This window comes from Mus pahari, chromosome 4 (assembly GCF_900095145.1).
Source record: "Mus pahari chromosome 4, PAHARI_EIJ_v1.1, whole genome shotgun sequence".
Classification (NCBI taxonomy): Eukaryota; Metazoa; Chordata; class Mammalia; order Rodentia; family Muridae; genus Mus; species Mus pahari.
In genome coordinates this window covers 124,415,777-124,443,088 of record NC_034593.1, presented here as the reverse complement: position 1 = coordinate 124,443,088, position 27,312 = coordinate 124,415,777, and the positions used below count along the sequence as shown (strand labels likewise).

The 27,312-nt window shown below is 38.9% G+C and overlaps 1 protein-coding gene across 2 annotated transcripts in view; it reads right to left on the bottom strand.

The window, feature by feature from the left end:
* Positions 1 to 27,312, bottom strand: part of Ppp3ca (protein phosphatase 3 catalytic subunit alpha) — a 271,584-nt gene that overhangs the window by 55,824 nt on the left and 188,448 nt on the right. For both annotated transcript variants that reach the window (XM_021197089.1, XM_021197090.1), the window contains exons 3-6: positions 17,288 to 17,412; positions 9,589 to 9,700; positions 8,077 to 8,222; positions 4,347 to 4,486 (exon numbers count right to left, since the gene is read on the bottom strand). In XM_021197089.1, coding sequence (XP_021052748.1) covers positions 4,347 to 4,486; positions 8,077 to 8,222; positions 9,589 to 9,700; positions 17,288 to 17,412 — 523 coding nt within the window. The remainder of the gene's footprint in view (positions 1 to 4,346; positions 4,487 to 8,076; positions 8,223 to 9,588; positions 9,701 to 17,287; positions 17,413 to 27,312) is intronic.

The following is a 27,312-nucleotide window of genomic DNA, read 5'->3' as shown; positions in this document are numbered from 1 at the left end:
CCTCCTCCTCCTCCTCCTCCTCCCCCCCCCTCCTGTTCTCAACCTTTCCAGCTTGTCCAGATGCTCCTCTCCTCTGCTGCTTGGGTCTGGTACTCAGCCCTGGGGCACCCTGGGGCTCCAGTCAGCCTTCTTTTCCTAGGACTTTGTGTACCTCTCCTTTGCCCCAGGGTCCTCTAGGGAATTAAGATCTTAGATGCTGAGGCTTCAACTCTTTCTGCAAAAACTTCTGCAGAACCCAGTCCTCTCCTGCATCTTGATAAATAGCAAGCAGGTATTATTTAAACAAACTCTTAATTTGTATTGCTGGGGAACAACTCCTGGTCCTTACTGTATGCCAGGCAAGTGCTGGACCACTGAACTACATTCCTAACACAAAGGCTAACATGTTCTTGAAGTAAAATATCAATATAAAAGATCACAGACCAGAAGATGCTGTCCCCTCACAGAGATGGCAGCTTTATGGATAGTTCTTAGAGACCCAGAACTTCCTCACAGATGCCACTCTCATGAGAGTCACTTTGGCTTTCAATGTTATAGATGAGTTCTCTTGTGGGCTGAGTTCATTTCATTATATAACTGTGGATGATCTTTCACTCATCATCATATTTGTATCCTTTATCCATTTTGGTACGTTGGCACATGTGGCTTTGTTTAGATAAATTTCATTTGCCACTGTTAATGCATATGTGAGTTATAATAATTATTGTACACACACACAGACTGATTATACATCTAACTGCAAAGTTGGTATTTCTACATTTATCTGTACATTGGGATACAGTAGATTATTCTACTAAGTAGGTGTTTGGATTGTCTCTGTTTCTTGGATATTATTACTGACGCAATGAATAGTTTTATGCTTGTCCTTTGGTATCCTCATATCTATTTCTACTGGATATATAAACAAGAAAAAGGCTTAAATGAATGTTCAACTTTAGCAGATCATGAAATAGATCACTGTGATTTCAGACTGGAGGGATATTTAGGAAGACGATGTAGAAAAACGAAAGGCAGAAGAGCAGAGGAGAACATGGTAAACACATAGAAGACTGGGGGGGGAGTTGTAGAACTAGAGATGTTTGAGAGACATGGGAGAGCTGGGGGCTCACCAATATTCATATCAGTGTATCTCAAGACTAGATTCTTAGACCAATGCTGGAATATCCTAACTAACCCAGACACTGAAAAGCAGAAAATCCCGAATCCAGTGCTGCCATGACTCATCAGATGTACAGGTAATGGAAGACCCAAATCCTACCAAGAGTTTTCTATGAAGATTTTCTCTTCCATATGTCACGTTCCTTACTAATCTCCACTCTAACACTGGGGTACATCTACTATCTCGGTTACCTGTGTGAACATTTCAGGCATTTGAGGGTGAACGCTATGGTCTGTGATTATAAAGTTGATGGGATTCCTGGGGTGGGGGCGAGAACAAATTTTAAGGATTTTTTTATTTGTTTCAATCAGTTTGTCCCAATTCAGGGGTCACAAGTATGATAATGATTAAAACAAGTGAGTCATTCAACGATGTCACCAGCCATGAATCCGGGAATGGGACAGGTGTGTGGGATGACAGTAGGAGGAAGATAAAAGGGGTTGATGTGAGAAAGAAAGCAGAATGCCTCAGACACATGTACGGCTTTATCAAGAACATAATTTTAAAAACCTAGAAAGAAATCATCCAGATACATTGAAAGTTTTTAGATTTCTTTTTTCCTCAATTGTGTGTGTGTGTGAGTGTGTGTGTGTGTGTGTGTGTGTGTGTACACATACATGGATGCAGATATCCAAGGCCAGGAATGTTAAGAGTTCACTGCAGCTAGGTTTACAGAAGTTTTGAGCTACCAGATGTGAGTGCTGGGATCTGAACTCAGATCCTCAGAAAGGGAAGTATACACTCTTGCTGAGCAATCTCTCCAGACCTATCTATAAACACATGCATGCGCGTGTGCACCCACACACACATGCATGCACACACACACACACACACATGCACACACACAACTATGTGTTATTTAAACCATGGCCCAGATAAAATGTTACACAGTGGGTATGATGGTATATCAAATTAAATATCCAGACTATATGGAGACATGCAAAATAAACTTTTAAACCAAAATTATTGCCAATAACTTTAACAGGAAATGACTACTAGGTTCCTGCATTCATTTTCTGCTCACTTGTATTTGTCAAGATGAACTTTAAAACATTATCTTAAATGAACATCTCCAATCCTTTCAAGATTTTAAAGCAAAAGTATCAAAAACCTCTGTGCAAATGAGATGGTCTCCTTTCCCTTTGACAGGCTTTTAAACCAGAATCCTCTGCCAGTAGTCAGTGTTACAAGCTGTGGATTCAGACATTCAGCCACACAGTATCATATTTGTCAAGACTAAAGACCAACATCTATGAAGAACATCATATGATCAGGAGAGTAAAAGTATGAGAATGTGTGATATGACATGAGAATGTATGATAAATAATATTTTATGTCTTTGTCTATGTTCACTGAATGTGTTAGTTTGAATAAAAATGGTTTCCATAGGCTTATATCTTTGAATAGTTGGTCCCCAGTTGATGGAACTGTTTGATAAGAATTAAGAGGTGTGGCTTTGTTGAAGGAGGTGTGTCACTAGGGGTGGGTTTTTTGAGGTTTCAAAAGTCCGCAATATTTCCAGTTAGCTCTCTCTGCCTCATGATTGTTATCAAAACGGTAAACTCACAGTTTCTTCCCCAGTGCCCTGCTGTGCAGGCTCTCTATCATAATGGTTATAGACTTATCCTCTGAAACTGTAAGCCCCAATATTTTTTGTTTTCTATAAGTGCCTTTGGTCATGCTGTCTTAGCATAGCCATAGAAAAAGTGACTAGGATAGAAAACAAAAATATTATGCAAGTCTGTAAGCTTTCTCAGGGACTTCATTTAGAGTAAGATTTTCCTGAATGGTTCACCCGGAAGACTGAGAACAAAGTGCTGTACTGTGGATAAATACAACATGATGCAACATTAAAATCCTGTTTGGATTTTGTATGGTGTTATTTTAGTGAAACACAACAGGTAACCTAGAGACCTATATAATTTGGGGACTTAGCACCAGATTTGAAAGATCTAACCCTTGGCTTTAATCTATTTCAAACAACTTTTTACTACAAGGACAGACATCTTCACAAAACGTTATACTTAAGTTGAGTAATTATCAAAAAGAAGCTTTAAGCTTTTCAGAATTATAGAGCATTTTACCCTCCACATACTCATAGGCTTTGGCATCTCAGCTTCCAAAACACAAGATAATCTGTAACTTTACACTTCGATTCAGAATAAGCTTCACTATTGATATGTGAAACGAGAGGCACTCTCAGCAGGATGGTTTACAGAAAGTATGACTTCATGTTCAAAACTAATTCTCCAATCACACCCAACAAATGAGAAGACAAACTTAGCACCCATAATAAAACTTAATGTGTAAAACGAAATGTTCCACTATAGAATAACCAGTGACACAGAGGATGCTGCCAGCTTAGTGGAGACATTGGAGGTGTGTAAACAGTCTTGTTTTAGAGTTTTTGGCTCACACTGCTCGGTGGAAATGACCATTATTTCCATGGAACAAACATCAGGGTTAATTTTGAAGTTGAAAGAGAGAATAAAACAAAACCCAGCATGTGTTCTAGAATTTAAAATTTCCAATTGTTTTCAATATCAATTTCCTTCTAGCAACATCCCCACCATTGAATCCCATGCAAAGGGGCCAGATTAACTTAGGGGTATCAGATGCAGCAGCTAAAAGTGAGGTGTCCCATCAGCAAAGTAGACCAGACACACAGAACCCCAAATATGCCCTGGGTCCCTTTATTAAGTGCTTGAAAATTCAAGTCCCAAATGTAAAATCCACTATTAAGACATTTTCATTGTGGCTTATCAAAGTGCTAAACATGCACGCACCTGCGTGGTTACCTGGGAACTCTATAACTGACGGTTCTCATCCATCCAGGAAGCCCCAAACCCTTGACACTATGTAAGAATAAACTGAGTGTGATTCAGTCAAGCAAGGAGAAGTTAGTTTTCTGCTGTAAGTTCTAAGAACTGGGAGAACATAAGTACATTTCATTGCTTAGTAATGAAACTTCCCCACAGTTCATGCAATAGAATCAACCTTTAGTACACTTAATCAACTGCAGCCATCCCCTCCCCCAGATATGGCTCTTTCAATCCTTCCTTATTGTCCTCAGAAATTACACATGTGCATTTACATGAGAGCATCCATACAGCACATCTATTTATTAGGCAGCCATGTCATGAACTCCCAGACTGTAAGGCAGAGCTCAGGCCTGCAGGATCCTCACCTGTAGAAGTACGAACAGCCCCTGACTGTGTTGTGAGTGAAATGTTCCTGAGTCTTCTCATTTCCAAAGTCCTCCAGGGGGTCTGACCACAGGATGTCACACATGGGTCCATAAGCAGGTGGTTCTTTGAATCGGTCTAACTAAGAAAAATAGAAGACAGAGAACAAAATACTCATCTTTGGACACTTAGAATTCAGAACACACAGAAACCCAGCTCTGAGTGATGACTGTCTTAGACGGGGGAGAAATGTCATTTAAGCCTCTTCCAGTCCTCACCTCTCCCCGCTCCTCTCATGGAGCTTCCCCTTCTTCGCTTTCATGATGAACCCACTAAGTACCTCCCCTTGTCTCCCCCTCTGCTTCTCTCAGCTCTTTAATCCTTACACTTTCTTTTTTTCATTTTGACTGTTTTCTTTAAGTCCTTTCCTTATTTTCCCATCTGATTGACACCGTTGCTAAGACCAGTTAAAACTACCTTTGTCTTGTTTTTGAAGGTGAGGCTTGGTTTTGAGACTCTGCAGGTCGTCTGCAGAGAACCATCATTTAAAATCGAGGTGTGGGTTTATTTTATTGAATCTGACAGAATGATTCTGCGAACAGGTGGCTTTTACTTTAAGAGGAGCCTCTTGCTTTGCACCATACTGATAGGCGCTCTGCTTCTAGTTGAGGGACTTGTAATTTTGTAGTTGGTCTTGGCACACACACACAAAAAGAGTATGACAGTAAAGTAGCTCAGGATTTATCCAGCCACTTCTATGGTCCCACTTCTATGATTTACCAGCTTCCCAGGGGCCTTCATATTAAATCTGATTTCCAGTTATAAACTGCTTTGTCATTAACTTCCTACTACACTTTAAACACTGAGCAAACACCATTGCTGTCTGTGCCACACAACAAGAGAAGGAAGGATAATGGCGTTTCGCACACAAGAGGACATTAACACAGAGAAGAATCTGAGGTTTATTTAATGTGCTTTTGTTTAATTTTTAAGGATCTATTTTACAAATTAATGGTATTGGGGCTGGAGAGATGGTTCAGAAGATAAAGAGTACTGGCTGCTCTTCCAGAGGACACACAGGTTCAATTTCTTGGACCCACCCATGACAGCTCACAGCCATCTGTAGCTTGTGCTCCAGGGATCTGATATCCTTATGGAAGCATAGATGCAGACAAAACATCATTGTACATAAACTAAAAATAAAAAAATAAAAAAACTTGATCATGTTTTGTATGTATCTGTGCATTGTTTGAGCATGTGACTGCAGATGCCAACTGAGGCTGGAAAAGAGCCTGGACACACACAGCCTCTGGGCTGGAGTGACAGGTGATGTGAGCTCATCTGGCTGATGGGATTTGACCTCTGGTCACTGTCATGGATAGCTCTTTAGCCCCTTGTTTGATTTGTAAACCCTCCCCACCCCACACCCCCAAAATTCACAGAATTACTTTCCAATAAGAAAGAAAGAAAGAATATATTATCCCTTCTATCCATGAGAGGAAGAGTTGTACCTTAAGGTCAGTTGCACCTAAATGGCAGAGTGCACAAGGAAGGACTTTAGTATTTGGCTTCCTGAGATTAAGGCAAACACTAATTTCATTATAATAGACTATGATATAGGAATATATTCATGATTTGATAGATTATTGCTTTAGTGTTGTAAGTTCTACTGATAAAAATTATTAGAGAAATAGTAAGTCATGGAAATTATTATTTGTTTTCAAGTTCAAGTCTCAGGGTGGGAGAGATGGCTCAGCAGTTAAGAGCACTGACTGTTCTTCCAGAGGACCTGAATTCAATTCCCAGCAACCATATGTTGGCTCACAACCATCTGTAATGGGATCTGATGCCCTCTTCTGGTGTGACTGAAGACAGTGACAGTGTACTCACATACATATAAATCTTTAAATCAAATAAAGTTCAGGTCTCTCTCTGTCTGTCTCTGTCTGTCTGTCTGTCTGTCTGTCTGTCTGTCTGTCTGTCTCTCTCTCTCTCTCTCTCTCCTTCTTTGCCCTTTAACAAAATAGTTCAATAGCTATATCCTTTCCATTTTTACCTCCCTCCCCCATAAACAATAAAAGGTTAGTGGGTGAATTTTCATCAATTCTCCCTGTTAGGAGGATGCTGGATACACTTGGTATCTTTCATTTAAAACCATGCCTGCAAGTACAACCTGCAAGCATGTATGGTGCCCACCATTTGTTAACAGAACAACTTTGGCTGCCTGTATTGCTCTATTTTCCATTTTCCCTGTCATAATCAGCTATAATGTTACTAGGTTATAAGGATGAGTGATTTTTTGATTTCTTTACTATACACAGTAGAAAATACTACTTCCTAAATTAATATTAATTAAAGACAGCTTACATAATTAACTTGTAAATGCTGTTCAAAATACAAATTTGTGAGGCAGCAAATTTGTGAGCACTTAAGCTCAAGAAAACAAAAGTATCAATTATTCAGATACTATCACAGGGCACTTTATAATGTACACCCATAGGCAGAATTTGAGTTCTGTACATGAGGAATCTTAAGTAAGCTCTTATGTGAGCCAGATATTGTATATCACTGATATAAATGTTACTGAACCACTTGGTTGAAGCTGGAGTTTACTTATAACATGCCAGACTCAAACAAATACCAGACAGTAAGCATCTTTCTAGCCTAACTCAGCCAACTCTCCATTTAGTAATTGAAACACAGCAATTCAGAATAATTCAAGCAACTTATCCTTTCTAAAATGACTGGCAAGAATAGTATAACGAGGTCGGAATCACTTCCATATTTCCTTCTGAGCTTGAAAAAGCATAAGCCATTTTCTTAGGTTTCTAAAGGCAGGGGTAGGGGTTTTTATACATCAGTAATGCGTGCAGGAAGAATGTAGCTCCAGCTTCTTAGCCTGAAAGCTGTAAGGTGAAACTTGTGCCCCAACTGCAGTGCAGCATGTTCTATGCATTACTATACACAAATGTTACCTGTGAAGGCAACCACAGGAATAGGTCCACATGACAGAAGACAATGTGTTCATTGTGCTGTCTTTAGGGGATCTGGGTACAATGAGAATGTTTGATACTCTCTCAGATCTTTTTGTCCATTGCTGAAATTATCAGGATTATAAACATAAAGACGTAAAATATAACATCGATTATGCAGCACTGCCGTGTATTTGTGCATTGTTTTATGAAAAGGATGCACTTCCTGATTCCACCCAAGTTATCCTTATGCTGGGAAACAAGACTGACAGTCAACACCATGTAAAGGTATGCTTCTGAAAATGTCTACCGCTCTTTCACCCATTTATCCAATACAATCAAAACAATATTATCTTTGCTATCACTGGATGCTGACTTTAATATTTTATGTTTTGAGAATAGCATTGAAAAAACATCACAATAAGTACATCTCAAAAATCAAGGTGTGCGACTGTCCTCCAAGGGCCAAGCAACTTCTTCTAACATACCATGAATATGAAATGAACTATCTGACAAAAGAAAACAAACTTGCCTCTATGCTTTAAAGATCAAATATAGCTATCTTTAAGGACATGTTATAAGGAGACAAGCCAAGCCCAGTCCCTAAGCTAAAGATTGGATACAAATCTTGGAGATGGGAGTGTATTCAGTTATGTTAACTGAATAGGATGCGAGCGGCTACAGAGGCAAGGCAGTTAATATCTTCCACTGATTGCAGAAGAACAGGGAATGAGTCGACATGGACAATAACAGAGCTTACTTTTCTGATGTCATCTAGAGTGTTAATCTCTGGAGACAAACCACCGTGTACACACAGGAACTGCTGGTTCATCAGCGCGGCCAGGGGAAGGCAGTCGAAGGCATCCATACAGGCATCATAAACGCGTTCTGAATACTTTATTTTACCTTTGAAATGTGAAAAGCAAGAATTTACTCTCCTGCCTGTGTGACTAGGACCATTGCATTGACACTGATTGCCTTGTTTCTTTTTTTTAAGAGTTTTCTTGTGAATGTGACACCCTAAAACAGAATCAATAGGATTTCTAAGACTCATAGATTAACCTTAATATACAATGTTTTTATTTTTGTCATTTATCCATATTGTTTCATTTTTATAATCTTTTGTCGAATAAATGCAAACCTTTTTTTGTAGTGCGTGTGCACCCCCCCACACACACACACACGAGTAACAGAAAGGGCCATAAAGCTGGTTGGTATTCCCGTAAGATTTTGTAGAAATCCAACTGCCACAAAACGTTCTGAAGCCCTTTCTGTCTCATAGTGTTCTGCTTTCTCCATACTGACTCACAGCTCCTGTTTTTACCAAAGTCTTTACACTTCACTGAATATAAAACCAAATTACAGAGAGAAAAAGAAAGTTTCAGTAAGCAATGGGGAAAACAGATGAAAGGAAAACAAAGCTTAAAGCATTCCACGTCTGAGTTCCTATGCCTAAAGGAAGGCATTAGTCTTCATTTTGTCTAATGTCCTAGAAGTCAGCTGACATTGATGGGGCTCTAAAACAGAGGTTCAATTGGGGCCCTATTTCCTTTTCTTGACTGGAGTAAGATTAAAGTGCCAGATCGCTATTCCAAACACTAGTTTTGTTCTATGGCATACATGAAACTTCAGCTCAGATTAACGTGTCACTTGATAAAAACCACTTATAATTAAAAATTACATTCTGGCTTGATCTGGTACAAGCCCTTTGTAGACTACCACAGCCACTGTGAGTTCATGGGTACAGGGTTCTGGTCATGTTCAGAAGGCACTGTTTTCTTCTGAACTCTTCCAACTTCTGCCTCTTACAATTTTCTGTCCCTCTTTTGGCAAAGAAGAGGAGTTTGTTCATGAGCTCTGTACTAACTGAAGCGCTGTGGACAGCGGATGGCCTCCACAGGTAGGATAAGTTAGTTTTCTCTAAGGGTGTGGGCCTTGCTAAGTTGACTATGTTCTACTGGATGGCCCCACACTTAGGAGTAGATAAACAATGCAATTGGGGGAGATGGGAACAAACCTTGGAGAGGTTAGAGAGAGAAGTGAAGACTAAATATGACCAAAATACATTGTATCGTATTCCCCAAGAACTATGCAAATACATTTTAAAATAAATTATGTACTCTTGCCATTTTTAGAAAGATGACATGAAATCATGTCACCTAAAGCTTTTGACCTTTACACAGAGAATAATAACACAATGATGTTTTATGTATCAGTTACCATGACGACTTAGCCTCTATGACATTAAAGAGAGACTTCTCAGCATACTTACATTCTTGTTTAAACGTGAAATACTCTGTGAGGTGCCTACATTCATGGTTTCCGCGAAGTAAAAACAGTGTTTTGGGGTAAAGAATTTTCAAGGCCCACAAATACAGCACACACTAGGGAAAAAAAAAATATAAACATACAATCAGCATCTTCCACAATGCTTGCATGATGCTTGTGCATTCCATCAGTTTCATTCCATGAAACCAACGTATCATCACAGTTGCCATTCTCAACTTAGGAGGAAACTTTGAGGAAAGCAGGACAGAACTTAAGGTATTCCTTTCACTAACTCGCTGTCTTCTTGGCTTCTGATCAATCTTAATCTTTAAACAGCTATACTTACGTGTGTGTGTGTGTGTGTGTGTGTGTGTGTGTGTGTGTGTGTGTGACTGGATAACATAGCAGAGTTAGCGCTCTGCTTTCAGCATGCGGGTTAGCTGGACTCAGGTTGTCCAGCATGCCTGAGTGCCTTTACTCACTGAGACACGTTGCTGGCTCTTATCCTTTATTTCACTGCCTTTGAAATACAGAGAAGATCCCTAATTTTTGTTTTATATAAATATATAATTAAATGGAAGGGCAGGATGTCTCAACACATTTATTTCTAATAAACAGGGAACACATTCTGGGTACCATAAAACTCCCAAATTAGTAACTTGGACATTGACCATGATGGCCAGCTACACATGGACCAGGTCTAGGATTAATCTTCACTGAAATAATCTTTTTAGAAGATGAAGTATAAGGGAACAATCAAATATTAACACCAATATTATCTATAAGTGGCATCCGTTAAGTATCCACACAGAACAGAAAATGATTCTTTATAAAACAAGTGTGGTCTCCTCTTCGCAAAGTTTGTGTTCCCAAGGTGAAGCCAAGGCAGGGACATTTCAGAAAAATGGGACAGATCAGACTCCAGTTATTAAGCCACATATGAAATTTACACTTTGTTCAGCAATCTTCTAACATACAGTGAGTAATCCTAAAGAGAAAGGTTTTTTTTGTTTGTTTGTTTTTGTTTTACTTTATTATTTTTATGCTATTCATTATACATGGCACAATTACCCAGGACATTTTTTTTTATGTTTTTTTTATTAGATATTTTCTTTATTTACATTTCAAATGCTATCCCAAAAGTTTCCTATACCCTCCCCCCACCCCTGTTCCCCTACCCACCCACTCCGACTTCTTGGCCCTGGCATTCCCCTGTGCTGGGTCAAAGATTGCAAGAGAAAGTTTTTATCAAACGTATCTGCTGGCTATCTGTGAAGAATATTTACCTGTAAGAGTCTGTGATAATCACAGAACTAATTATCAAAGTGTTGAAATAATCATGCCTAAACATACAGCCTGGGGGGGTTGAGAAAATACTAATTAAGGAGACAAGTGCAGATTATTGTAATGTTCCAACAATATGTCATCTTCAAATATGAAATAGTGATTGAAACAAACAATAGCCTGGCATTAGCTTATGTATGAGTGTGTGTGTGTGTGTGTGTGTGTGTGTGTACACGCATGCGCGCACTTATGTACACGCTGCTTTGATTAATTTTGTAATTATTGTCATAGCTAAGGTTCATGAGATTAACATATAGGCATATCTGAAGAGCTGACCAACTGTCCTCCGTACGTGGTCCTTGAAGCAGCAGGATCCTCGTGCATGCACAGCTCCTGCCATCTCAGTGAGCAGGCAGCCTAATGAATCCTTGCTATGAGTCCTATTTTAGAACTACACTTACTCGTTTAAATACAGGGTGGTTGGATTATTCAAATTTGCCTCATGTTTCAGAGAAGGGATTTATTAAGTGGCATGAATGCCAAGGAGACAATGTTACCAATGCAAAAGTTTGACCCTTGATTGTCCCTTGATCTAAGGTGATGTGTAAGTACACAGACAAACTTTCAAGTTGGGGTTTAAGCTAGAATGTCTGCTTTGGTTATATAAAGACCCTTTAAGTATTATGCTAACAGGATCATCCTAGAAACAGCCTATGCTAGAAGCAAGAGGCTCAGTGGGCCTTATCAGTTCACTATAATCGGGACAGAAATCTGGCATCCCTATCTGCAGTTTGCACTGGTGGCTTTGTCTTAAATCCTTAGGTCAGAATCCTGTTCCACTCTGCACACAGGCATGGCTGTGTAAGGGCAGAACTACCCAACCCCTCACAACTGCCTTGATGGATGAAGGTGCGAAGTTGGTAGTAATCGAGGTATCCCACTGTCAGCCATTGTCCTAAACCTGCAGTTGCCCTAGCTCCTAAGAACACCAGGCTTTTGATGAGCTCACCCTCAAGCAGAGGCCATCTCTGTAGGGGAATGAGGTTGTTCTCATAAGCAAAAGAGAGACAGACTTGCAGAGCAAGCAACAGGAACACCTTGTAGAGCCAGATCTGAGAGAATGGTCAGCCAGACCTCCCTTAAACTGGGAACTGCTTGCTGCTGTCAACCCCCTGCCCCTCCCTCAGGTTTCTCGCTATTTAAACTTGAAACTCCTGCCAATACCCTGAAGACTGACTGGGGGTCCTGGAATCACTTTCTTGTTCTTCTCCCCAGTGAGCTGTGTAGATTAGAAGTCTGATTTTGGTCTTTAGATTCTAGAACACAGGCACTACTGAAATCCATCTTTGGTGGAATAGGAATTTTGTTGTTGTTGTTACAATTCAGGTGAGAAAGCACAAAATTTATCCAATACAGGTATTTTTAAATGTTTGAGTATAACTTACACAACACTAGATACATGTCTCATAAAACTGTAAATTTACATACATGGACACATGAAAACTATTACATGAATATAGAATCTATGACATTATTTCATGTTCCTTCCTGGTCAATAACTTTCTGAAAAATTTAACCAAAATTCTGACATCTTTAGATTCTTTTTTTTACCCAGAACAATTTATTTTAAAATAAAGCAACTATCTCTCCATCTAAAATCTAAACTGTATTTTGTAAGCACACTCAATTACCAGACTAGAGGAATCCTATCTTCAGACCCACATTTTCGTTTTGACCGCTGTTAAAGAACGTATTCTGATATTGGCCTGCAGCTTTTTAACTATGTACTTCTAGTCTTAATTACTATAATTCTTTCATTATTGAACCTAAAAGATATCCAGAAATGTTCTCTGCAAAATGTTCCTAGTGTTCATATGTACACATTTAAAATGTTGTAATATACAACTCCTTTATAGCTGTAAAATGAGATATTTGGGATATATGAACTCCATCTCTGCAGAATAAAAGGTGAAGAAAAAGAAGGGAAAGAGGAAGAAAAAGAAACAAGAAAAAGAGAAAGAGAAAACAAGGAGGGGGGAGGGGAAAGAAGAAGGAAGGAAAATTACTACAATTTCCAAATTTTTGGCTCAAAGTATTTTAAAATGGGAGTAATTTTTTTCACGTATCATTTCCTTTCCTCCTGTGGCAAGCATGAAATATCTTCCCAACACTAAATAAGACCTCCAAACAGAGCCAGCATGGAAGAAATGGCACATTAAAGGAAAGGGCAGGGGTGGACAGGAGAGCGGAGTCCTGCCAGCGTTTACCCGCAACATCTGGAAGGACAGGGCTGCCAAGCACGGCGTGGACGTGCTCACAACCATTTTAAAAGTCATACTAAGTTCCACCATTCTGAAGAGGCGAAGATTATTAACAAAACTATGACCTCGGATTCATTTTCAAGCACAGACTTGTAAACATCATCACAACCAAATGAAGCAAGAGAAATCAATGTCACCCAGATAAGGACTATTTATGTCTATTTTATTGGGTGACCAATGTGAGTCAACTTCTTAGTGTCTGAGTCTGTGAAGGCCTAGGGAGCACCATGTGAGACCGACCTTTCTGCAGGGTAAGATGCAAATGAGCCGTACCATGTTGCCATTGCTACTGTTAACTAAACAAGTATTTAAAACTTCCTGTTAGTTACTCGTTATGAAACTCTGTGTGGATTTCCGTTGCAGACGCAGCTTTCGCTATTTTATGACTCGTCCATCATCACACAGCACTAAAGATTACTATCCTCTTCTCTTGGTTCATCCGTAATAACAGGGTAATAATTTACTTGGTAATTTAGGCGTTTAGATGAGCAGTTTTCTTGCAAAGCTGCAGTACAACTCTTAAGGATTGCAAAACAGAACAAGAAGCAGGAAAGTCAAAGGGAGAATACTATTTTCGCTGGATGCTGATCTGCTCCCTGAACTGGTAACTAACTCCCCATGCCTCAAACCTTTATAATTTGAACTGATGCTTCTCTGTCGTGGATGGCTAAGTGCAGGCTACCACACGAGCTCAGAAGGGAGCCAAACTACTGAATTATGGAACGTAACTTCTCAAAGACATCATTTGTCCCGTCTGACAAGCACGCCATGAAGTGGCAGTCCAATACCAGTGCCCTGTATCAAGGCTACTAGCTACCGAGACCAGTGGCCCTGTTTGTCACCTCTGTCATGTGTCCTACGCACGGCGTGCTTGTTATTCTCAGGCAGCAGCATGGAATGCTGCCTGGCTTGCCATGGTTCATTCTGGGTCCATGAGTTCACAGCTAATAAACACAACAACTTTTCACGCTTCAGTGTGCAGGAGGCCCAGGCTGAGGTCTGGATGCAGGCAGAGTAGGAGAGACCAGCTCCCTACAAACTCAAGGCCGTGTGTGCAGGAGGCTTGCAAAGGGTCTAATGAAGCCAGCTCAAGGAAACAGCTGTGCGGGACTCGGTTTGCAGATTCTGGACTTTGCCGAGGGCCTGTAAAGAAGCATGCCCAGCTGTGGACCTAAACATGCACATATGCTTGATCAAAGAGATTAGGTAGGGTAATGCAATCATCAGAAAGAGAAAGGTTTGCTATAAGACAAATTAAGGCTGGGAACAAAATTACGGCTTTCATTGCGACTCACAAGCTGGCTTGTTTTGGGGGCTCATCCTGTAGGGAATTATTTCTAATGGCAAAGGAGCGAAAGTTGGGTTGCTGGCAGTAAAGAGGGGGAGTGCAGACATGAGCAGTCTGTGAGCCTGCAACTGGAGTTAGTAACAACCATTAGAATCTGCTGTTCAAAACTGATTTGTTATGAAGTAAATGTAGGCATCCCTCTTCATTGAGAGGATAACCTTAGAAGAATACCTGCAGTGTAACCCCGGGCTATGGACAGGAATCCAAAATGCCTTGACACCTGATAGGGTAACACACACTGGAAAACTATGCTTGCCCTATTGTCTGTCTGTCTGTCTGTCTGTCTGTCTGTCTGTCTGTCTGTCTGTCTATCTTTAGTTTTCTTATTTTTATACATCCAGACCACAGTTTCCTCTCTCTTTATTCTTCTCAGTGCCCCCCCCCCGCCATCACTTGCAGCCCCTCTCTTCTTCTCCCTCAAATCCACTCCTCCTTTATCTCCCTTCAGAAAAGAGCAGACCTCCCAGGGATATCCTAACCCAACAATCTCATAACTCACAGAGAATATTCTATATCTGCTGATTAACTCTCAAAAGATGAGAACATGTGTATCCATGTGAGCACACGTGTAAACGTACAGGACTGTAGGTTGTGGTACATGTTTATTTCTTCAGGTATACAGTGACCAGGGTTTGGGACAGTGAAAAGATTTCAGCCATGGAATCCTAACCCCCTGTGTCAACATGCCATGAAAGGAAGTTACTTACAGAACCCTTCCAAAACTGACAGGAATGAATGTGACCACAATTACTCCACAATACAGACCCTGGAATATTCTTAGTAAGAGTATATCACATACACTAGTGGTTCTCAACCTTTCTAATGCTGTGATCTCTTAACATAGGATGTTGTGGTAATTCTGTTACTGTTATGAATTGTAAATATCTGATATGCAGACGATCTTAGGCAGCCCTTATGAAATGGTGCCTCAGCCCCCAAAGGGATCGCAACCCACAGGTTGATAACTATTGATAAACATGCTTGCTCTCTTTTACTACACTGATCATATCACAGCTACTGCAAAGATACTCATTGGTCACAATCAGATCAAAATGGATCAGATTATAGATGAAACATTTCTTCCTTCCTGTGTATAGGCAGCAAGTCCACAGGCCTGTGCTCTCAGTTTAACTGAGCCATTTTTGAAGATGGAGTTTTGACAACTACTTCTCAGAATTCTGTAATATTCTGTGAGACCTACATTCAACACAGCACAGCATTTAATTGGGTATCTTATTCCTTGTATAAGTTTTAAATTTCAAGATGAACATAAGAGACAAAATATTGTAACTTTGTTACTTCAAATATCTAGAATGACTACAGATCTTTAAAAAGGAAACCTTCTAAGGAGCAAGTCGGTAATTTCTCTTTTTAAGCTTTTTAAAAATAAAACTCTAAACAGACTCTAATTAGTAGGCATTTGGAATGTTTCAAATAGCTTGGGGCTACAGAAACAGAAATTTTAATTTTTGATGGAAAGTTGAACAGCACTGGTGGTGTGTCCAAGTGTTATAAGGCTTCCCCAGTGTATGGTATGTGAGGTCCTTTCAGTCCCCAGCACTAAAGAGAGAAAAATCAGAGTGAGAAATGAAAAGAAAAAAACAAAAACAAACAAACAAACAAAGATAAAGCTCAGACAGCCACCCACCCCAGGCTTTGGGTCTATTTAGATTTTCATAGTCATATTTCCTTGTCTATAGTTAGACTTCTAGAGAGCAAGGAGATATTTTATGTTTCTTTGTAGTCTGAATCACAGTGCATGTGCACTTGTTTGTAAAAAGTACTAAAATTTGTTAATGGCTATTTACAAAAGCTTTATACATATATATGAGCATATATGTATAAACATATATACAAAGAGAGAGAGACAGAGACAGAGACAGAGACAGAGAGACAGAGACGAGACAGAGTTTCAATCACAGGTAACAAAATACTCCGACTCTTCAATTGGTATGTTTGATGTTGACACAGTGCATTAACATTAAATATCTTTTTAGTAGATCTAACATTAAAATATTTTAATATACCACTTTAATGATGATTGTGGGTAAATGGTGTAGAGTCAGTAACTTTGACTTATTGCATAAGAATAGTTCATTTAATTTTTGGTGTTATTTGCTTTGTTTGTTTGTTTTTCCTAAGAGAACATATCAACTGGTATCTATTTATTCTAACTTCAAACTTTCCTCTTATGGAAATCATGTTTCCCTACTCTGTATATGTTGGGCTCTTCCTGAGACATTACATTAGGCACCAGAACGAGCCACCATGAGTATAAGAGGGCCTTGCTTTTCTCTGGCTGGAGAAAAGTTGTTTTGATTAATGACTTTGACAAATTACCCAGTTAGGTGACAGGTGCCCTGATACAGCAGCTGCCAATGTCCTCACACAGATACACAAGTGTTCACAATCCATTACTGAAAGTGACTTACAGTCTCACAACTATCAGCCATGGATACGCAAACTCAAGCTCGCCCATGCTATCAACTTTCATTAGCAGCAGTCACTTTTTTTTGGCCAATTTTCAAGAAAAAAAAAAAAAAAACAACCCTAAGATACACAATAGATACAATCTTACCATTTCTTTGGCATCCCTCTGCATAAAATGTACACAGGGGAATGAGAAGTATTTATCTCAATAAATTTATTAAAATTGGTTGTTTTAGGTTCTGGATTTCTGCAAGGCATTTATGTCTCTTCCTTACCATTAGTGATCCACGACCATCTAAGAGAAAACCGTGTGTACTTACCTCGATACTGAAGTACCCCCTGTCAACATAGTCCCCTAAGAAGAGGTAGCGAGTGTTGGCAGGAGATCCTCCCACTTCAAAGAGCTTCATCAAGTCAAAGAATTGTCCATGGATGTCCCCACAAACTGAAAGATAAAATATATGTTACGGTAATATTAGCTCATGTGTCTGAAGTACATAATAAAATTTGCAGAGCAGGAAACTGAGGTGGAAAAGCCAAGTCCTTTGCTGAAGATACCGAAGTTGGTGGAAGACCTTGCTCTATCATTCAGGTCTCCTAATTCACAGATCCACTTGGAGGATGGTGGTCAGTAAGAACAGCAGTGGCCTTTGTTGCCAGGCATTTCATCTGAAACACTATTAAGAAAAGTATTTTTCCTAAGTTATTTCTAACATTGTCATGGGGTAGGATTTTATCATACAGGTAGCAAAGAATGGAGAGTCGAGGCCAGTGACCTGGCACAAGGTTGGTATGGCCAAGGTGTGAATCCAGACTCAGTAGCCGTTATTGCTTCAAAAAAAATTGTGTGTATAAGTATTAGGTTTTGCTAGATTTAATATGAAATAGAGAAATTTAAATTCTAAAAGAATGGTTTTGTAGGATGTATTATCAGTTGTCAAGACATTTTTCTAAAGTATATCTGAGGAACTGTAATTGCATAAAAATCACTAAGGACTGATATTTCCTAATTTTTTTTCACTTTTAAGATAAAATTTTTGAAAGAATCTGGCTTTCTCTTTATTTAATATTTATTACTTCTATACCTGTTGGAATCCTCAAAAAAAAAAAAAAAAAAAAAAAAACAAAAAACCACCATACTTTGTTTTCATGAGGAGATGTTGTATACAGGTTATGTAGTATGACAAGGTCCCTGCCAAAAATAAATAATTGGAGCTTAAATTCAGATTCTTTTCATTAAAAACCTTTCTTTTCAACCACCATCTCTTTTTATGTACATGATTACATTATTTATTGTTTTGAAACATATTATGCTTAAATAATGGACGTCGTGTGGATGTTTCTTTATAGAATGACATATGAGCGCAACTGTATCTTAACACACTGTGTGCTTTAATCACAAGCAAGTTCCTAAGCTACGCTGAAGCTCATTATTTAGCTGGTAGAGGCTTACATTCATACTATGGCATCTATTGATGAGACAACTTGAAATCAATACATGAAATTTAAATGATTTGTACAACCCTATTTTCCACCATGAACAGATAATGATGATGAAACAGGTAAAGGTAGGCAAGGTTTTGGGATGTCTGTGTTTCAAAATCTTGGTCTACTAAAATGATCCACATAATAGAATCCTGTGAGTGTTTGGGCCACCTTCCCAACATTCCACTTTAGTCTCTCCCCTCCCTTTAGCAAGAGGCAATTATCAGAAATGTACTTGCCGCTTTTTGAAATTACATCTCAGATTACTTATAAGCAAGCACATTTTTACTCTTATGGCTGTATTTTTCACAACTGGATCTTCATTCGGAAGGACTGAGGAATCTGGGCTGAGACTGAGCACATCATGTTCTCCTTAGGATAACATGAAGGTTTTAAGAACAAAGAAAGAAAAGAGAGTGTTTTGGGTCAAATGCTGCCAGGCAAAAAAGATGGTTCAGGGACACAGACTGCCACATGTCCATGGGAAGGTATTTAAACAGCTCTGCAAACCTATGGCTTTGCAACCTCTACCATTCAGGAGGTTGCTGCAAGAAGATCTTAATCCAAAGCCTACCAGAGCAACAAGTGAAATCCTGTATAGAAACAAAACAAAATAGGAAAAGCGGTGGGAAGAGAGCTATAGCTCCAAAAAAAAAAAAAAAAAATCAAAACAAAGATGGTACTTTAAAACTTAACTGACTCATGTTTTACTACAATGTTTTAAAAGGCAAGGCTAAAACTCATTAGCTAACAAGGAGTAAGGATCCTACTGATTTACACGACTTAGTAGATAGTGTTGTTACTTACACAAGCACCAAGTTTTCCCAGGTTGGAAGGACATTTATACCTGTTATGTATGTCTCAATCCAGAACTCAAAGGAAAGACAGTTTTTATCCATAAAGTGTATGTCCACATGTCTGTTCCTAAACCTGCTCAGTAAAGCAAGAAACACTATTGAATGTCAAGGCCTGTGATACCAAGATCTCTATTCTGCCTGGCAACTGCTTCCTTTTGTATGGTGAGTCCCCATCAGGGCACGAGGGTTGGTTACTGGAAAAGATTCAGAGAAAACATGAAACTACATGACAGGGTAAGGCAGGCTCCAAACATTATTTCCAACTTTTATGATAGTGACAAATTTAATCATCACCATAGGCTGTTATTCAACTATCCCTAAATCAAAACAGTCCCATGAGAACCACAAAAGGAAATGTGGAACCACACTTGCTGGCATGGACCCCTGACCACCAAGTGCCCACCCCCTGCTGTGTGCCTCACCATCAGAATGGCCTTAGGCAAGTTACTCAAGGTCTCAGAACCACAAGATACTTACATATAAAATATTGTGACATGGGCCTCATTTTTTACAAAAGATTATTTGTGTGATTAACCATGTTAATATTGGAACAGGAGGCTTAGGAGTGTCTGGATTTTGGTAAGAACCTGACAAATGTTACACCAAGCACGGTTTCCAAATGGCTACATCTGGAATGTCAAGATCTCAGGCTGAAGGGATTTTTCTGGTTGGTGCTGGAAGGAAGGCCTTCTGGATACATCCCAAAGCATTTGCCTTTTTTCCTCTCACGCCCTTCCTACACTCTTTTGGTACTTTATATTTCTATTGGAATTCCTCACCATGCTTGAAAATTCCAGAGTAATTGGTTTTACTTTGCCATGTCAGAGATGGAAATACCAAGATATCCACTGAGGCTGTAGACCACAGGTTAGCAATGAAGGGCTTGTTGGCATCTGACGCAACTGGAGCAGTTAGGAAACTAGCATGAAAATCCATGATGAGCAGTGTTGGGAGATGGATGAATGGGTAAAGAGCCTGCCACATCAATGTGCGGCCCTGAGTCTGGATTCCCAGAAACCATGTTCAGGAGACCAGTTGTGGTATCTAGCATCTCTAATCCCAGTGCTTCTACAAGAGATTAGAGGTTGAGATAGAATTCCCAGAAACTCAGAGGCCAGAAAGCCTAGTATATGCAATGGTAAAATCATAACTAAAGCTAGAAAGAGAGAGTAGACATTTGGGGTAGCCATCTATTTAATCTGTACCATGCCTGCATGCTTGCGTTGACACATTGATACACACACACACACACACACACACACACACACACACACACACAAAGGTACATGACTAAAAATTATAATAGGTGATACAAAGTTCTAGGCGACTCAAAAATTATAAACTTCCTTTGTCCATATGTAAAAACATTATTATCCTGAATGTATATATAATATAAAATTAAACTGTTTGTTCTTTAATTGTGATTTAAAAGACCTCCATGACTATTGGATCATGGTGACATTTTAAAAAAGAGGGAATAATTATTTACAAGTCAAGCATTAAAAACCCAACACCTGGGCATACGTTCACTCCTGTGATTTTTCACATTGTCACCAATTTTACCTCATAACACCATACCACACTGTTACAGACACAGCCACTTACGACAGCCATCAGCAAATGAAAACAACTTGCACACATAATTACAACTAAAATGTTGAAGCCCAACCAAAGAAAACAGAAACTCAAATAAAGCATGCCCAAGAAACAGAAACTTTTTATAAGGACATTTAAGGATTTTCAAGGGCACTTAGGATATTTTTTAAGCCAGGTTTTCCCCCTCAGACTTCCCTGCTGCCTACTTTGCAAGTCATATGCTTAAAGCCTTTCCAGACTATCTTACATAAAGGAGCTTCTCTCTGCCCCCATCCTTCAACCTCCTCCTGGTTGTTAGTCTTTTCATAGTGTTTAATTAATGTCAGCAATTACCTGCCTGACTTATTTGTTTTATGTTTCTCCCCACTCTTTCCCCCAGTGGATTAGATCTTCTGCTATAACGGGTAGCGGGTAGCCCTGCTCACTGCATGGCCAAGGGCCACAGTAGTGACTGTACCCAGAAGGCACACAGGCACTTGCCACTGGACCTGGGCCAAGCTTTATTTGGAAATCCATTAGGAAATCAGAGAATTATCTGAGGTGTCCTTGGGGTCAGGAGCCATGACAATGATTTTGTGGAGTTTGTCTCAGTGGAAGACAAAGCCTTCAACCACTCTAAACGGAATGTGTCAAGAATGGAGCCAGATGAAAGCATCTTAGGAGGGGCGACCACCGCTGTCTCCATCAGAATCTCCCAAGATGTAACCTTATTAACAAGCTCATGGAAGACACTTCTCTAGTCCATAGAGAATACCTTTGAACATCAGTTTTAGGTGAAATACATAAATAATAGTTACCATCGGATGCCCAAAGCAACTTTAGCATTTTGTCATCAGTCACAGCCCCTTAGGAGACTAGATCCTATCACATTCCACTGCACTTAGTGTGAATGTCCTATCACACTATCAAGGCAAGTTGATTCCACAAGCACGCATCTATCTGGTCTATTCCCTTGGACTCCTCTTATTTATTTCACATCCCCAACGGCTAGTGAGGGTGGGGGTGGAAATGGAGGGAGCTTCAACAGGAAGTCGGCACTGATAGACCTATGAGGTGAGAGAGACTGGCTCAGGAGTGCTCAACAGAAGGGTAATGAATTCTGCATTGCACTGCACAGTGAGAAACAGTGTTAACCATAATGTACTGTACTTTTCAAAACAGCCAGAAGAGATGGTTCTGACCACACCACAAAGAAATGATAAATTTTTAATGTAATAGATATGGTAATTTCCCTCACTTGATCTTTACACAATGTACAAACGAATCTAACTTTCACACTAGATCTCAAAGGTATATGCCAATTAAGAGATCAAGCAAAAAATCATCAATCATACAAGATACAGGTAAATAATAGTACTCTGATACAATATCCATATATTGAGCTGAATATCCCCCAAATTCTTTTTTCAAGAAATAGTAAGCTAACATTGTGACCTTTTAGAAAATTAGACAGCAGAAATTTAGAGAATCGTTGGGAACACTAATAAAATTAACGCAATAAAGATGCCACAATAGAATATAATATTTTGGGATGAGCCACTGCTTATTATACCCACTAGTTACCTGACACGTTACAACGTAAGGGTTATTTTTCCGGAGACTAGTGCACCATTTGTTTTTAGATGGGAGAAGTAGGAACCAGAAAGTTCTGTAAACAAATGAGAAGGAGGGAAACCATCACTGTCACTACCATGTTCTTCCTAGGTTGAGTGACAGAGCCTTGAGTACTGCTATTCACAATATTCAGGGTAGAGGGTCATGGCGCATCGAGGACCAAAAGTCCTGCTTATACACTAGTTCTGGTACATGCATGCTGCTTAGATAATCAGCGACTAAGAAAAAGGACCAAAGCAATATTCTTTTATAATTGCCTATTAATATTTCTCCTCCTACTCATGATTCCTGGCATGATTTATGAAAACTCTATTGGGGCAATTTCACACATGACTGCAACCAATGATTTTGATCTAAGATGAATCCTCTTAAGTTTTCAAGTGGGCGAAGCAGGGTGGGAAACAACATGAAAAGTTTTCTCATCCTTTCATTTTTTAACAGACGGCAATAGTTTTTCCCCATGTGATATCCTTGCTAGAAAGCTGTTTGTCTATGATGCCTTAGGCACAGAGGGTTTGCGTGTATATTAAAATAAATATAAATGCATGAGAATGTGTGTGTATACAATACTACCTACTACAAAGTAGGCATGTAGGCATTGGAGGCAGTAAAGCTGTCAGGTACCATGAAGCATAGGCGATGTACTCACTACCCAATATGGCAAAGGAGTCCTGAAGAGGAGGATCTTTGTAATTAGCTGAGTAAACTTGTGATATGAAAGCAGGAAGATGGATTGGCCACAGGGCAAGCCTAAGGGTCCCTAACTAGGATCTCTCTCTACAGAGAAAGAAATGCACAGCATAGTGAGTCTGACAAGGTCCCGAGAACAGAATCACAAGTAAGTCCAGTGTGACACGATGGAAGCAACCGGGGGATGAATGACCTTTACCTTGTACCTTCTGACCAGAGACACTGGTTTTCAAAACAAGAACCATACTTACATCGCATGTGTGTTAGATCTGCAAACCTAAATTCACTTAGCAAGTTTTCACAGGAGAGTTTTCACATCACAGCTCAATTAGTTTTAAAAGAGTCCTATTGTTCCAAAGCTCTTTTTGGCAATTAAATGTTGGCATAAGAAAATGTAAGCCAACCTTGCTAGCAGTGACCACACCAAGATTAGGATAAGTCCAGTAAAAGTGAAGTGTAAATAACTCCCTGAAAAGGCTCTGATAAAGCTGTCCTTCTTGGTCAAAGGCACATAATAAATGAAATATAAAGTATACACTTTCAGATAAGTTGATGTGGAATAGCTTTGACTGGGTGCAGACCTGCACAATGGGTTTATTTACTCACCCCTTTAAAAGGAACCTATCAAGGCATATCACAGAGTCAACACCACACTCGTAGGCTGAGCAAGATGTTTATAATGTCACCTAGTTCCAGGATGAAGAAAGATTATACCAATCAGGATGTCAAAAGATACAGTGTTATATAGTGTTTTTATTTTATTTTTCCAAAACTGTCAAAAACTAGAAGATAAAATAACAGTCAAACCTAAAATTTTGAGGACAAATATTTCAAAGTTCTTTAGCTGGATTGGACTGGTACTATGATTTACGATTGAAGTGTTTTTAATTCATGACTCATTATTTTTCTAAGGAGACCTTTCAGTGCCTCCAAAATACTGACTTTTATCAGCTTGAAGGTTTGTATGATAGAGCTCTTCAGCAACTTTTCCCGTTTGTACTAAACCACATGGCAACTTTCCCATTAGAAAAGGCATGACCCCTCTCTACAAAACTCACAGCCTTCTGACTGTGTCTTCCCTTAAAGGCCAAAGGCCCTGATGCCAGGGAACTGACAGTGTGTTTCATTCTCAGCAATAAGGATTAACCTATTGAACTTACTGTTTTTTTTTTTTTTTTAAATACTTTATTTTTTTTTCTAGTGAAATGTTTGTGTTTCTAAAATCTGCAATTTTCAAAGGAAAAAATTTTGCTTGTAAAGGCTATGCTAAAAGTTCACCACGGGGGGCACTACACTTCTTCCTGCTGGTAAAATCCAGGTTTAAGTAATCATTAGTTGAGGAGAAGTTCAATTACAAAACAGCCAGGCAACCATTGGCATGGTTTGTTAACTAGAATATGTGAATTTGAGACATGAAAAAAATATTGAGAAGTTGAAAACTTTGGGATTGCAGTGCTAATACCTGGAAAACATCAACTGCTGCAAACTAAGCAAAAAGAAAACAAAACAAAAACCCCACAAGGTTCTAATTCTCCAAAGTGGCATATTTCAAATAACGAATGTAATGCCATAGAAAACAAATTCTTAACTGGGTCAGTTTAGTTTTATACCTTTGAACAATAATGAGAAATCTGAATCCAATTAAAGTGGGCTAAATCTAGAAAAAGAATAAAAAAGAAATCTAGAGAATCAGATGCAAAGAGAGAGCTTTAGTGACGACCGGAAATATTCATTTCAACCCTCACTTCTTCACAAAGCTGTTTTAGGAAGATAAATAATCTGACATGTGATATTAAAGGGAAATAGAAGGATTGAAGGAACAAGGACGCAATATGCTGTTGGTACAAAAGTTGTACTCTATCACCAAATACTTCATTAACCTCATAAATCTCCATACATAAGTGACAACAGACAGAAAGATACCCAGTCTGCATTTTAATACTATTTACTGAAAGAACACAAACGTGTAATATCAATGGAGACTAGAGATGAGGTATATTCTAGTATAAAAATAGGAGAGGGGAATATTTGAAAGCTATACTCATGTATTTTTCCCCTAATAAGTGTTCTTGCTTTCTCTTGTTGAAATGTTATTTTCCAATTTCCTTAGTTGATTTTATTGTATACAATAATTTGTCAGAGAAATTTTATTAAGAATGCACTTGTTCTATGCATTATCACTGGTTTTCTGTCTCATCATTCAAGATTTCGGAAAAGATGCGTAAATTTTAAAGGCTCATATGACATTATAGAATTATATAAATCACAGTAATGGTTTTATGATAAGGCATAAAACAAATATGTAAATATGTATGAATAACAGGTCTGGCATTCTCAAAATCACATCATCATTATTTATCTGTCTGAAGGTTGCTTGATACACCACAGTTTATTTACCTTTAGTAGCTCACTGAATCTTTGACTGTCATCATATAAACACCATGAACTGATACAGTTCCATCCTAATGCTTACGAATTTATTAAACACATACAATTACTCAATTTACTATTAATAAGTTAGTGTTAATACTCCTAATTAAAAAAAATTAATGTTGTGTTTCAAGCTCCCACGAACACTGTGAAACACAGGCTTTCCTCACTCCAATCAGAATGGAGACATACTGCAATGGCTTAGCATCCCATCCTGGCCCATCCCAGTCTGTCTGCTTTGTGCTTTTAAATAAGTAAATAGATAGATAAATAAATAAATAAATAAATAATAAAAATGTGACAATGGATTTCCTTTTTTGCTTTTCTTTTCCTGAACAGTCTATTTTCTAGCTGGGGAGAGCAATGTGGGGCAATAAAGAAGAACTGAGATTCTGAGGATGGATGAGTTGGCATGCAAGCAGAAGTCCAGCTTCTATCCAATGGAGTGACTGACTCTGGAGAAACCAGCTTATCTCCTTCATATCTGTTCCTTCATGAGTCAAAATAACACATCAAAAGAGAACCTTCCTCAAAGAAAACCACTTAACAGTAGCTACACACTTAAACCTGACCAGATACTGAAGAAACGGAACAAAGTTTGGCTGTCAAAGCCATCCCCCTTCACTCAGAGCTTTTGCTCATTTGCTTCATAACTGGTTTCAGTTGGTTTATTTTAATTTCCTCGTGTTTTACTCTAGACAACAAACTAGGCCATCTCTCTTGATTACTTTCCTGTTCACTTGCCCTAGAGCAGCATTCATTATCTAAAGAATGCATGGGCACTTGAGTCTGTTCTCCCCAATTCCCTCCCCTAGACATCCACACTTCACTCTTTTTTCGTAGTGATTTCCAGGCTGGGGCCGTCTTGCTTTGTAAATTACCACGTGTGGAAGTGGGTCAGGCTATTTAGTCTTTGTAAAGGCAACAACTACCTCATTCGTAAGTATTCTGCCCGTTTACTTTATGGGCTTTAAAAATATAAGAGAGAGACAGAGAAAGCTCTTAGTAGGTGGTATGCTTGCTAAGGTTTGGCTGAGGTAGAGAATTGTCTATTTAAGAATAATTATGGATATTCTGCAAGATTAAGATAAATACGTGGCCCTTCTGTACTCATTGGAGCCATGGATAGAACACACAAACTCATTCTGTGTTTTTCTCCTACTGATCAAAATGTGTGCTACTGCGTACAGACAGCTGCCATGGCTCATATCACAAAGATCAGGTCTCCTGATGCCCACTTTCCAGTTTTTTGTTTGTTTTTTTTTTTTCTAAAGGTGGAACTATCTCCAATGGCTTCAGTGGTCTCTGCCAGCTATTCAGCTGGCGGCCCATGACAGTTTCCCATTAGTCAAGTTTTGTTTTGCAGCAGAACTCATTAATACGAGCATTCTGCTCCATGACTGGATAATGGTGGTAATGCTTTAAAAGCTGGAAGTGACACAGCAGAGAAAAGAAATGGATGACATTTCACCAAATGGATTTTCCAAAAAAGAAAGAAGTATTTCTTCTTAGCTCTTTGGAAAACTCAGTTAAAAACATCTTTTGACTAAGGAAAAAAGTCAGTCATCTATTTTTTTATTTTATTTTATTTTATTTTTTTAGTCATAATACTCCTAAAACTTGCCAACTTACAAGTTTTAATTTTTATGCATTTTTTAAACAAACAAACGCAA